We start from the raw sequence: 12,476 nt of genomic DNA on the forward strand, positions 1-12,476 counted from the left end.
AGTTTTGTGTGAGGAGTACAAAGGGGAGAGCACTGTGTTACCCCTGAGACTAAGGGAACCAGTGCCTAAGGTCACCTCCCTTGTCCCTTCAGCATGTGCACACACAGTTAGTTAGTCAGCACATGCACATGGTCATCTGCAAAGTACTTAAACACCTCTTTCCAAACCTCAACTTCCTTATTTCATTCCTATTCAAGTGCTTCCACAGTTTGGAACAGCTTCCCAGGAGGTCTCAGCTATCCTGAAAGCTGCAGGTGGAGGAGTTCCTTAGCTTTTACTTGTTGAAATGTGAATAACAGAACACATGAACAACCTCTTGGCTCATGCCACAGCAATTAATGTAATGGAAGCTTGTTTGGTGTCCTGGTTTTAATATGAAACCTACACCAAGGTGTAAACTGCTCCTGCTGCAGACCTGAGTTGAGTGTTAAGAGACAGGAGAGGAAAGACAAACAGAAGGCCATGTGACCTTCATGTAAATTGCACCCACACAGCAAAGTTATCCAGGCACTACTGCCAACAGTTCCCTGTATGTGGGGTTCTGTTTTCTTGTCCAGGTGGAGAATAACCTTTGGAAAATAAGTCCTTACAGCAAAGGAGAAACTGCTTCAGTTTTATTTATCTATAAAAATACCCAAACTTTAAAAACCCAAGGAGACTAAACCAGCCCCTGGAGGACTGTGGTCTACATTATGGGCAGGAAAACTGGATTCAGCAGGGACATTTCTTCAGAGAGTTTCTTAATTTATTCCATATGGTTACTGTGGCTCTTTGTAACTACCTCTGATGGCATTTCATGTCTACCCACATCTCCACCGAGGAATCTCACCACTCCTTCCACCTACCTAGTCCTCAGCTGTTCCTAGGTCAGCTCAGCTGCCTCACACTGCTAGCACGGGGCTACCAGTCTGCGTTTGCGGATGCACTCCCAGATCCACTTGGGAGAGACACGTTTAGCACCAGGATTGTCATCAATGTCCCCTATGACATGTGTGGCTGAGGCTGTGTCGAACTCTGGCACGAGGTCCCCGTCGTAGGCGATGAAGTAGCGCCGGATTTTGTCGAAGTCCTTCACAGAGGGCGACAGGTAGAGCTTCACCCCCGTGAAAATGTCCAGCAGTGGCTGCTGGGGGAGGAAAGCAAGAGAAGGGTGGGCACAACATTAGTTTCCACATGGGAGGCAAAAGTGACCAGAAAACTGAACTGCTACATCTTCCTCCCACCCCTGTGGCTGCTGTCCAGCTGACTGTACCTTTTTTCCATTGTCCTCCATCTCAGATGCTTTTCTCTTCTCACCTCGTTTCTCCTCGGATTTTTGAGGGGATGTAATGACTGCTTTGCTCTCTAAAAGCAAAAACTTGTCTCATTTGTGTGCTCTTGTCCACATTCTCTTTTCGAAACTACTCAGCAATTTGCTGCACGTTGTTCCCCAGTGACAAACACAAACTGCATTTACCTGGAAATCCCCTCCATCCAGGTGTCCCATTATGGGCATCAATTCCATCCAAATAAAATTAAATACTGGTTCATGGCCAAAAATGGCTACCCAAAGGGCACGTGACCTGCAGGAATGGAAGCAGCAGGTTTGCTCTTCAGATCAGTCTTACAGTCTGCTGAGGACCTTGAGCTAATAAGACTAAAGGGATTCAGTCCCAAAGAAACTGCTCCAAAGTAGTTTTGGTACAAATGATACTTGAGGCTCTGCCAGGCTCAAGGTCTGTTCTCAGCAGCACATCATCCAGAGAGCCTTTACTGCCTCAAGGAGTGCCTGAACACCAATCTAAACAGCATCATCAGTGCTGTTTCCAGCCATGTTTTCTCAATCTCAACACAGAGCTGCAGCTCCTCAAGTCCATGCTGGAATAACACAGGCCAAACCAGTGGGTCTGAGCAGCTTTGCCCATTAGGCCTGACATGCACATGAAAACTGCCGTGGGATCTTCAAGTCTCTGACAGAAGGCAAAGATCCAGAGCCAGCCCCAGACATAGGGAACACACCCTGAGGCTCCTGAGCACCACCTTACCTTCTGGCTTCTGGGCTTTCGCGGGTGACTTGCGTGGAGGGGTTTTAATACTGCTGTGAGGTGTGGAAGACCTGGAATTTCCCTCATTCTCTCCACTGCTGCTAGCTGTAGACTCATCTTCCTCTCCAGCAACAACACTGAAATCAGCCTTCTCCTTGGAGAGCTGGTACAGCTCCTGCCCCACCAGAAACACAGAGTTAATAGTGTCTGACACTAACACGAGACATTTCCCTGTCAGCTCTGTCCAAGCTTTCTGCCCTCCACCCTTTTGCTTGGCATTAAGGGAAGCCATACAGGGAGGAGCCCAGAGCCACATCCACATCATCTGCTACAGAGCAAGAGACTCATCAGAGCATTGAAAATGGGCAGTGCTCATTCCAGGAACAGTCTGTCTGCAGAGGGTATTGTATCCTTCTGTCTCCTACCTGCACAGGGAGCCTGAGAGGCTGCAGGACAGCAGGTGGGCTGAATCATTCCCTGCTTCCATGGCACAACAAGCACTGGCAGCTGCTGCCAACACCCCACAGGCAGCAGGAGGACAGCCCAAATGACAGAGACTGCAGTGAGCACAGAGCTGAGGGACTGCTGGGGCTGGCAGCAGCCCAGTTCCTATCAGCACAGGAGTAGGTGGTGAGGGGGTGAGTGCAGCCCTGGGGGTCCTGGCTGGATGCCACGTGGCCCCTGTGCCCCAGGACTGGGTCAGGCTACTCAGTCACTTCCCAAATGTCTCTCCCAATCTCAGCAATTAACCAATTGACCATAAAGAGAATAAAGACCACCTCTTCTAGGAAGGCAATTCCTCCCCATGAGGCTGTTCCAAGAGCTGATACAACTAGCTGCCAGCACAGACTTTTCCAACTGCAAAACACAGCAGCTCAAGAGACTTGAGAAATGCCCTGAAAGAGATTTGCATCCAAACAATTCAGCAAGCAGCCTGAGCCAAGGGTACACAGAAAATGTAACGTGCCATCACATCTACCAGTCAGCAGGTCTCTTCACTACATACCCTGCTGTCCCAGTGAGTGTTTTCAGCTAGGGGTTGTTGTCAGAAGTTACTCTAGGACGTGGGGCAGATGCCCTGGTAACACACCTTAAGCTGCTGCAGGTTGGTGGCTGTCTGCCAGTCCTTGTCATCCCGGATGCGCGTGCAGCGCGGGAAGCGAATGGAGATCCCATCTGCAGTGTGAGCTTCAGCCTTGGAGAACTCAGCCCCTGTGATCTCCCACACTGGGGCTTTCTAAACACAGCAGGGAGGAAGTCATGTCACATTACTGTGTTCTCTCATGAACCAACTCTAAAGTGTCTGTGTTCACTAACCCCCACCCTCAGCACAGTTCCACACACAAAAACTGACCTTCTTGGCCACCTTAAAACCTATTCCTTTAACCAAGTCAAAGATTCCCAACTAATATTTAATGCCAATACCTAAGTAATACCTTTTTTATCAATCAGACATACAGGCACACATGTATATGTGGCACACAGCATACTGATGCATGTCCTAAAACAATAGCAACTTTCGGGTAACAGTTTTATATCATGTTTTAGGTCAAATTTTTCATGTCTCAAATTTAAACTAAATTCACTTCTGGAAGTGATTTCATGCACAAGAATATTTCCCAGAAGTATTGCAGATGTGATTTCTTCAGGAAGCTCTTAGCCTCAAACACACCTGCAAGATTCAGAGATAAAAAATCTTGTGCTTAATTTCCCATTCCAAGTATGAAGACTAATTTTGTGACAGAAACAACTTGTGCACTTAAATGATTTCTAGAAGATTGCTGTATCAGGGCTGGAAAATGGAGCTAAATGACTATGGCAGCACTTACCTTTGGATCTGGGACAATGAAGTCTGGGTAGTAGATTTTGTTAATTTTTAGCCACCTTGGAATTTTAGTAGGATCCTATTAATGAAAAGCACAGAAACAAAATGATAGCACTTATCATCATATATGAACCTACTTCTACAGAAGAAGCTGCTGAAATGTGGCCCAGAAGTAGGTCAGCATATAGGCATTATGTTGCCTTTGCATGGATGAAACTTGCTTTAGCTTGCAGTGTAAGGGCCACTGATCAGCTGCAGTTTGTTATCTAGAAAATCACAAATATTACCTGCAACACAGCTCTTAATTACTGTCATTCTGTACCTGAAACAGTAACTGTTGCTCAACTGCAACTCATACAGAACTACCCATTTTTAGATTCTATAACCTTGATGCAAATGGCCTTCAGGATGTCAAGTAAATATTAGAATTCAGCTCTCTGTTTCTTTGTCAAGTGTTGAAAAATAAGATTCCTCACCTAAGTAAGTCAGTCACAGAAGTCTAAACTCCACCACGTGAGGTTATGGTGACACAAGAGTCAGACTCTTGCCAGCACTTCTCTCCTGCAGCCCCATCTAGTGACTGTCTTTGCCAATCACAATGTGCCCAAAACAGTAGAAAAAAAATGGATACTCTTCCCAATAAAACTTTGTCCTAGCAGGAAACAGATGGTGCCTGGCTTCCCACTCAGTGTCTGAGTACAAACCCCAGGCAGTGCCTCACTCAGGAGCTGGCTGCAGCTACATCTCACTGGTGTCACAGTGGTTTATCTGCTTTAACTCTTGCTCATTCCCAGCAAAGCACTTCAACCCTGCATTTAACCAGCAGCTCAGTGGTGGCTCACTCAGCCCTTTGCTCATCTCCATGCCACAGCCCCTCTCACCTTGCTGATCTTCACCATATCCAGCTCTGTCTGCAGACGTGCCAAGGTGGCATCATCGTGGCCACCAGAGCACTTGGTCACAGTGCACCACTTCTCACTCTTGGGATCGTAGCAGCCCATGAGGAAGATGGACATCATCCCACCTGTGGGAGGGGACAGCAGGGTGAGTCTTGTCTTCTACAGCACAAGCCACAGCTTTTCAAAAAGCAAAGTAATGAGCCCAACCCCTTTTTCATCTTCAGGGCCTTGGGCGTGTGATGGCTTCATGGCATCAGCTCACATACAAAGCTGAACAGAGCCCCTGCAGGGTGCAAATGAGCACAGCCCAACACCTACAGCTCTGCTCACCCACAGCACACTCAGCCCAGCATGGGATGGGCTGCAGCACACAGTCACTGCTACAGCCAGTCTCATTCTGGGACAACTGCTGCTGCAGGAGGCCTGGAACAGGAAAAAGCTTGGGAGTTTCCTGAACTGACAGATCTTTGAGTTAAGCCAACTCCAGCTTTACCTTTACTGCCCTGCCCATAGAAAGCTCCCAGCACCACCAGGTCTGCTGTGTCAGCCATGGCACCCTCGTTGAGGTAGTCCTTCTTCACTTTCAGCCAGTGTCGTTTTCCTGGTTCATAACTGCCCTGTGAGAACAAGCAGGAGCCTCATCAGAGAGATCACCTGGTGGGCAGCAGCTCCTCACACAGCCTCAGCCTTTAAGCAGCTCAGGTACCCGAGCACAGCAGTGCTCAATATATGAGGAGTGACTTGGATTGGATGTCAACATCCACAAAACCCAGAGATGCTTCAAGAATCCATAGATTCTGCCTGTTGTTATTCCCCAATTCCCAGCACACAGCAGTAAAGAGGAAATGTGAACTTGCCTTTAAGTCTTTCAAGACCAATCCTTCCAGTCCCTCACGGATGACTCGGGTGATCATATCTGCCAGATCTGAAGCTTTCTGAAAAGGAGAAGAGTCACAGTTAGCTCAGGACTGTCAAAGGGCTTTGGTCTTCAGGCTTTCTGGTTAGAGGAGTTCTGCACTAACCCCAAGTCAACTGCAGAGAGAAGAAAATATAACTTCCTAAGTTTTCCAAAGAGAGTCCCATACATGTTCTCTTCGCTGCACGTCCAGTGACTAAGCTGGGAATGTGTCCCAAGAAGAGAAGGGTTTGCTAGTTAAAAAACCCCTCAGAGCTGAGCCTGCCCCTACTGACAAGATCAGATTTTCTCAGCCAGCAGCACCTGCTTCCTTCACTATCCAACTGCCTTGAGACTTATGTATTTGCTTCTTCCCAAAATGCTCTCTCTGCCCCAAATGTCCACGAATTCTCCACCAAAACTAAAGTGCTACAGGAATCAGTAGCAGTGGGGGAAAATAATGGGACAAAGGGCTTGTGCATAATCAAAGGAAAAACCCAATATGCTGCTGTCTAGATGCAGTTATAGCACCCAGGATGTCTTGGGGCTGTGTCTTGGGGATGTCTCCCAGTCTGGAAGCAGTCTGGGTCCCCTCAGCCATACTGAGGTCTTCTCCACACAGCTCAGCATTGCACAGGACAGAGTAACAACAGACTTTAGCTCCTCCTAACAATGTCAGAGTAACAGTGGCTAGAAAATCATTAAGAAGCCAAAAAACCTGAGATGTCCAGTTAAGACTGTACTGAAGGGATTGTAGCCAGGCCAAGATGGGAGCTCGGATGGCCTTGCTGAACAGCTCTGGCTCAAGAAGTCTTGCACACAGAGCAGAAGTAAACCCATTCTGACAGGCTGAATTTGCAGATTTAACCATCAAAAAGGCTGTGTGGTAGAGGAGCAGTGCAGTGTCCAGAGTGCACACACAGTAAGCTGACACTGAACTCACTGTCACATGCTTCATCTCCGAGAAGAGGATGCGGTTTGGGATTTCAACCATGTTATCGCGGAGGAACTTGCGCCGTTCACACAGAGGCCTAGAGCAGGGAAAGGATCATTAGGGACAAGCAGCAACTTTAACATGCAGAACCAGTCACACGAACACTGAAAGAAGCTATTTAAATAGGAAATGATTTATCCTACAGAGTTCCAGAGAGGACCAGCAATTCTTACTTTCCACCAGGAAGTGATAAAATAGAAATTCTGTGTTGAAAGTGTGTTTAACTTCAGAGGATATAAGATGAGCTGGTACTGAATCACACTCGGTTCAGCTGAGATGCAGCTGATTCTGATATTTTGGAACTGCAGAACAAGATGGAGCTCCATAGAGAAACCCCTTGGCACAGCAGGGATCCTGCCATGCAGCCCCAAGTTCACAGGGTGAGCAGTCAGGCCAACAGCCAAAGTGAACTGGTCCCTCTGGTGGTGTATTCCAGTCAGTCCATGCTGGGAAACCAGTCAGGCCACTCTCACACATGCCAGAGACACACCTGTCCATCAGGCTGACGTCGTTGAAATAGATGCAGTCAAACACAAAGAGGCAAACGTTGGCATCTTGGAAAGCAGCTTTCTAGGGGACAATTAAAATCAATTAAAAGAAACGTACTGTCACATCAGAGAGTTTTAGAAAAGTAACAAAACCAAAAGGATGGATTTTTATCTCCATAATATCTCAGCCATGCCAAGTTTAGGCTTCTCCTAAAAGAAGTATTCTGAGAATTAAGATTTAGACCAAATGTGTCAAAGCACCAAGCTAAGGAGATAAAACATGTTAATTTCCTACTGATGGGAAATAACACTACAAATATTAATGACTTTGGGCAATGTAACATCTGTCACTGCTGCTGCAACAAACCCAGATTAGTGGCTGCTTTTAACTTAAGCACTCCCAGTTTAATTTTGATGTTACTGTCCTCTTCCTCACCCCCATTTAGTCTAGACACAAGCACTACATAACATCCCTAAGCACTAAATACTGCATCACTGTGGTCTCCCACTCTGCCATACACTGCTCAAGCCATGATAAATGATGACAAATTACAACTTTTCTTCCTGTCCTGCCAGTGATCAGGTTAATATCAAATCTATTTGTCCATTTAAATCAGCAGAGTAACAGCCTCTTACCACAACAAAGGACTTTTTGTTCAATTTTGTTTTACCTTGTGCACACCAAGTGTCCCAAAAGGAAGTGGTTTGCCAGTTTTGTTGTCGATGAGAAGAACTTCTGAATCCAGGATCATACTTTGCCCCCCAGGGAAAGCCTGGGGGATGAAGTCCTTAAAGTGAGCTACCTTGGGAAAAAGAAAAAGGAAAGAAAAAGCTTAAGTCTCCTGGCTGAAGAGAGGGAATCACTGCAATGCAGGTGTTTTCTCCAGAAGTGTCTGAGGCACATGTAGGTATATCTGCATTGGCTGTACTTTCTACTATGGTACACACAGCCTACCAAGAGAAAAATGAAGCTTTAGTACATAGAAACAAGCCACCCAACTGGCATCAAGGCTCCCAAAGGGCAGTGCATAAAGAAGACTCCACAGCAGATAGCTTAAGTTTGAAGCTCTTCATGTGCACCAAAAACTAAGCGATCATAACTCTATTAAGTGTTGCTTTTCCAAAATCTAACTAATTACATAAATCATAAATCAGTCTATGAGAGGAGGAATCCTCCTTGTCTATAGGAACTACTGTGAAATGCAGGGGAGGAGCTGGCACAGAGCAGACAGTGTACAGGTGCTTACTTTGTGTGGGAGGACAGGTTTGAGGCGCCTGCTGAAGTAGTTGAAGTGATCTCCATTCTTGTGGACCTGCACCCTCTCTCCATCATACTTGATCTCTGCATACATGCCATTAGGGCACTTCTTCATGGCATACTCGATGGACTTGCAAGCTTCAGCCTTGAGGGAGAGAAACACAAGATCCAAACAAGCTCAAGTACATTGAAAAATAAAGCTATTCTTACTCAAGTTCATGAAGAAACTACCAATTCCCACAGAGATCTTTCTGTCCAGGGTCTCTGCTAGCCAGTCCAAGTCTTCCTTTTATTACTCATTTACTTAGAATCATGTGCTTATGCCCAGGTACTTAGAGCTTTCCAATGCTTCTCTCCTTCACACACTTAAAGGTGCAAGCACTGTGCTTTTTGTAGGAGTGTGCTTAGCCCAAAGGTAAATATTTAACTCTTAATTTGTTCAAACAAAAAGCCAGACTTATTTGAGTGGCTAATACAAAGGAAAGCTTAGAATATTTCCAGAGAAAGGACCAACTTCTGGAATGACAGCAAAGAAACAAAAAGGTCACTTCTGGACTGAAAGCAAGTCAAGATATTAACTTGGCAGTGGCACTGAAGGTGCCAGTCCTGAGTGCATTGACTAGTGGCCTCTTGGTAGGAAATGCTGCATGAAATGGCATTAAACCTAACAATTAAAGCTAACACTATCAGCTCACACTGCACACAGCCACTTCTCTGCCTACTGATCCTTCCAGGTGAGGGTCCCAGGTGAGGGACAGCCCACAAACATACCAGCATGGGCTGCACGGGGGTCATGAGCGAGGCCTGCACGCTCAGGGTGCGTTTCAGCCCCGGCACCTTCTCAGCCTCCTGCTGGTTCTTCAGCACTCGCTCCACCACGTCCTGCAGGTTCCTGGATGCTTTGAAGGCCTCGTAAGCATTGGGATCCAAAGCATCCAACCTTTAACAAACCAAGGAAAGCAGGGAAATATGGATCAACCTCAGGACTGCTGCTCCTGGCTCCTGAGGCTAAAGCTCACTTCTGGTTTTCTCTCACAGGGATAGGAAGACTTACACGTGCTTTGCTCCAGCATTCATTTTCAAGTCATGCTTAATTAGCCTGATGATGCATTTCAGGTCATTGCCTGTACACCTGAAGAAGAGAAGATAAGGTCCATCAATGGTAGATATTCAACTGACCTACTTTCCAGCTGAAAAGAACTAACTGAACCAGGTCTCCATAAAATAAGGTTCCCTCTTTCTGGAGGGTTTGAACTCAAATGAGTACTAGTGACATCTCAGAGGCACTAAAGGCTAAAATTGGCATCTTTATGCCAATATTATTTCTGCCACAGTGTTCATATACCTTTGGAAATTAAGTAAATTGCAAAATTTACTTAATGCATCAACACTAAGTGGTAGTAACATCCTCAGCGCAGCACAAACTGAGCCAGACCAAGAATCTTTTACATATATATAAATGGCTCGAAGGCTTTTCCCAACATACCTAAGAATGACAACTTAATTAACAGCTAAACACCACTAAGGTAGTTCTGCAAGTCACTTGGTTGGTGCTGAATGAACAGTGCCTTGCCAGGCAAGAATGAAGTTCCCTGGCACAAACTGGAGCTGTACTTGTTCTCCATTGCTGGTCAGCACTCAGTGTGGCTGAATCAAACCACTAACAGCAGCTACAGATGCTAAGATCAGTCTCTGTGGCTCATGATTCACCTAGTCCATCTTGTGCTCCACAGATAACCACTCCTAGTGTTAGGGCAAACCTTCAGGGGCCAATTGCTTTCCTTACCTGCGACTAATCTGTTGCAGCACACTTTGCTGGTCATCCTCCTTAGTCAGCTTTGACAGCTGGATTAGGAATTCATCGACCTCCTGGATGGTCAGGAGGCTTTTGGCTGCTGGAGGACAAGTCTTGCTCTGTTCGAAGAAGATGCGGATGGTCTCGGACACATCTCCCTGTCTCCAAAAACAAAACAAGGCTGTAGATCAGAGCTGTGGCCAGAGAATGGAGATGCCACTGGGGATTCAATGTGGTTCCAGTGAGCAGGATAAAGGACAGGAATGATGCTGGGATTGCAGGAAGAAATTGGAATCAAACATGCAAAAAAGCTGCCACGACACAGAACATCTGCTCAGCTGTTTTATCTCCCTAAAGAGGTAAGTGCAAGCACCAGCAGCACCTCATGGCTCTGTCCACTGCTGCAGCATCACAGACCATTTATTTCCTCAGGATCAATCCACCTGTAAATCCAAGGATCTGAAACAGGCTAGTGTTCTCACTAGAAGGCAACATATACCCAGGGCATGCACAGAGATGAAAGAATTAGCCTCACTAACTAATTCACACATTTTCTCCATCTTGCAATGAACAGTGTGCACAGTCAGCAACTCCCGTGCACAGGAATTCACTGCACACCTGAGCACTGTGGCTTAGCTGTACCAACCAACTGCAGCTCACAGTGAGAGATCTGTTCACTGAGTCCCAGTTTTTGGTAGGTGATGTTACAAAATGACTAACAGAGATCAGTTCTGTATGAATGTGCCAAACAAAGCAGTTTAGACAGCTGCAGCCTGACTTGCTCTAGACATTTTATTCTGTGCTTTCTAAAGTTTTGCAGGTGAATTTGTGTCTTGCTTTCTTTAAAAAAATGATTTTCTAGAGGTTCCAGATGGCAAAAGATGCTATGAAAACTGCCAAAGCCAAGTAAAAAAAAAACCAAAGTAAATCACCAACTCCCATTAGTCAAACTAAAGCTTTCAACTAGGAGTGAAAACCCAAAGCATCACAATTTCCATACCAAAGGACTGAACAGCAGAAAGTAAGAGAACTCTCTGTACTCACCTGTTCCAGGTCCCGAACCATTTCTTCCTGGTTGCAGTTAAAAATCCTACTGAACAGCTTTACAATCTGCTTATCATTCAAGTTGTAAACAATTTTAATGACACCTGGTAACAGCAGCTTAATGGTCAGGTACAGATCCCCATGAAAACCATCTGGAAAAAAAGCACAGACCATAATAACTGTCAGAATTTATTTTCAGACAGGCTCTGGTTGTTGGTGCCCATTTGCATGACCCTGGGGATGAAACCCACAGCTGGGGCTTCCTCTGCACATGCTGTTCTGCTTCATCTGAAAGACAGGTTGGACATTGGGAAGAATTTCTTTACAGAAAGGATGGTCAGGCATTGGAAGGGGCTGCCCAGGGAGGTGGTGGAGTCACCATCCCTGGAGGTGTTTAAGGAGAGACTGGACATGGCACTTAGGAGCATGGTCTGGTTGACATGGTGGTGTTAGGTCATACGGTGGACTTGGTGATCTCAGAGGTCTTTTCCAACCTCATTGGTTCTGTGATTCTGCAATTTTCCTCCAAATCTGATCTCAGCACTAAATTTGGCAGCAATCTGACATCTACAAATGTCCCCAGAGCACTGCAGTAAGACATCCTTGTATGAATTTGCTCTTCACACGGTTCACTTTGCAAACATCATCTCCACAGTTCTGAAACCACCACAGCACACAGCTGGGACCACATCAGCTCTTAGGTCACCTTTCCTTCCGAAATCATACTTTGAGGTTGATTTTGGGAGGGCTTTCACATGTGGGAAGTGCCAAGCAGGAATCATACCTCCTCCAGATCCCTTCTTCAGGAAGTCCTGGATGATCTGTGTTTTCACATTGTAGCTTGGCTTCTCGGCCACCATAGCACAGAGCTTGCGGAACTCGCGCAGCAAACAGTCCTTGTGCTTCGGATCACACCTTGAGGCAGACAGGGAGGACTTGTGGGAAGAGTTTGCAGAGGCATCTTCGGAATTCTTCGGCTTGGCTGCATCAAACACAGAACAAGTTGCTGTTTTTAACAATACAATATAGTGCAGATTTGAAGTTGAAGCTACCTGTGCTTGGCAGGCTGAGAGCAATCCCAGAGTGCTGGCAAAGCTTCAGAACTGAGCAGTGATGTGTCTGTCCCAACATCTGTGACTTCAACAAAACCTTGAAACTATTTTTTCATTAGTCTTACTCTTACACATTACAGCAGAATTTTCTGGACCTTAATTCTACCAGAGAAATAGGAGCCAACCACGGTGAAGGGAATTC

The 12,476-nt window shown here is 46.1% G+C and overlaps 1 protein-coding gene across 1 annotated transcript in view; it reads right to left on the reverse strand.

The window, feature by feature from the left end:
* Positions 1-601: 601 nt before the first annotated feature.
* The window catches only part of LIG3 (ligase III, DNA, ATP-dependent), a 13,603-nt gene continuing 1,728 nt past the window's right edge, over positions 602-12,476 (reverse strand). The window contains exons 3-19 of the mRNA XM_009083121.1: positions 12,007-12,204; positions 11,223-11,374; positions 10,170-10,336; positions 9,438-9,515; positions 9,155-9,323; positions 8,373-8,528; positions 7,797-7,928; positions 7,128-7,207; positions 6,587-6,674; positions 5,606-5,683; positions 5,242-5,365; positions 4,731-4,873; positions 3,854-3,928; positions 3,115-3,261; positions 2,025-2,199; positions 1,253-1,344; positions 602-1,123 (exon numbers count right to left, since the gene is read on the reverse strand). Of these exons, the coding sequence (XP_009081369.1) occupies positions 890-1,123; positions 1,253-1,344; positions 2,025-2,199; positions 3,115-3,261; positions 3,854-3,928; positions 4,731-4,873; positions 5,242-5,365; positions 5,606-5,683; positions 6,587-6,674; positions 7,128-7,207; positions 7,797-7,928; positions 8,373-8,528; positions 9,155-9,323; positions 9,438-9,515; positions 10,170-10,336; positions 11,223-11,374; positions 12,007-12,204 (2,288 nt within the window). The 3' untranslated portion in view covers positions 602-889. The remainder of the gene's footprint in view (positions 1,124-1,252; positions 1,345-2,024; positions 2,200-3,114; positions 3,262-3,853; positions 3,929-4,730; positions 4,874-5,241; positions 5,366-5,605; positions 5,684-6,586; positions 6,675-7,127; positions 7,208-7,796; positions 7,929-8,372; positions 8,529-9,154; positions 9,324-9,437; positions 9,516-10,169; positions 10,337-11,222; positions 11,375-12,006; positions 12,205-12,476) is intronic.

This window comes from Acanthisitta chloris, unplaced genomic scaffold, assembly GCF_000695815.1.
Source record: "Acanthisitta chloris isolate BGI_N310 unplaced genomic scaffold, ASM69581v1 scaffold40630, whole genome shotgun sequence".
Lineage (NCBI taxonomy): Eukaryota > Metazoa > Chordata > Aves > Passeriformes > Acanthisittidae > Acanthisitta > Acanthisitta chloris.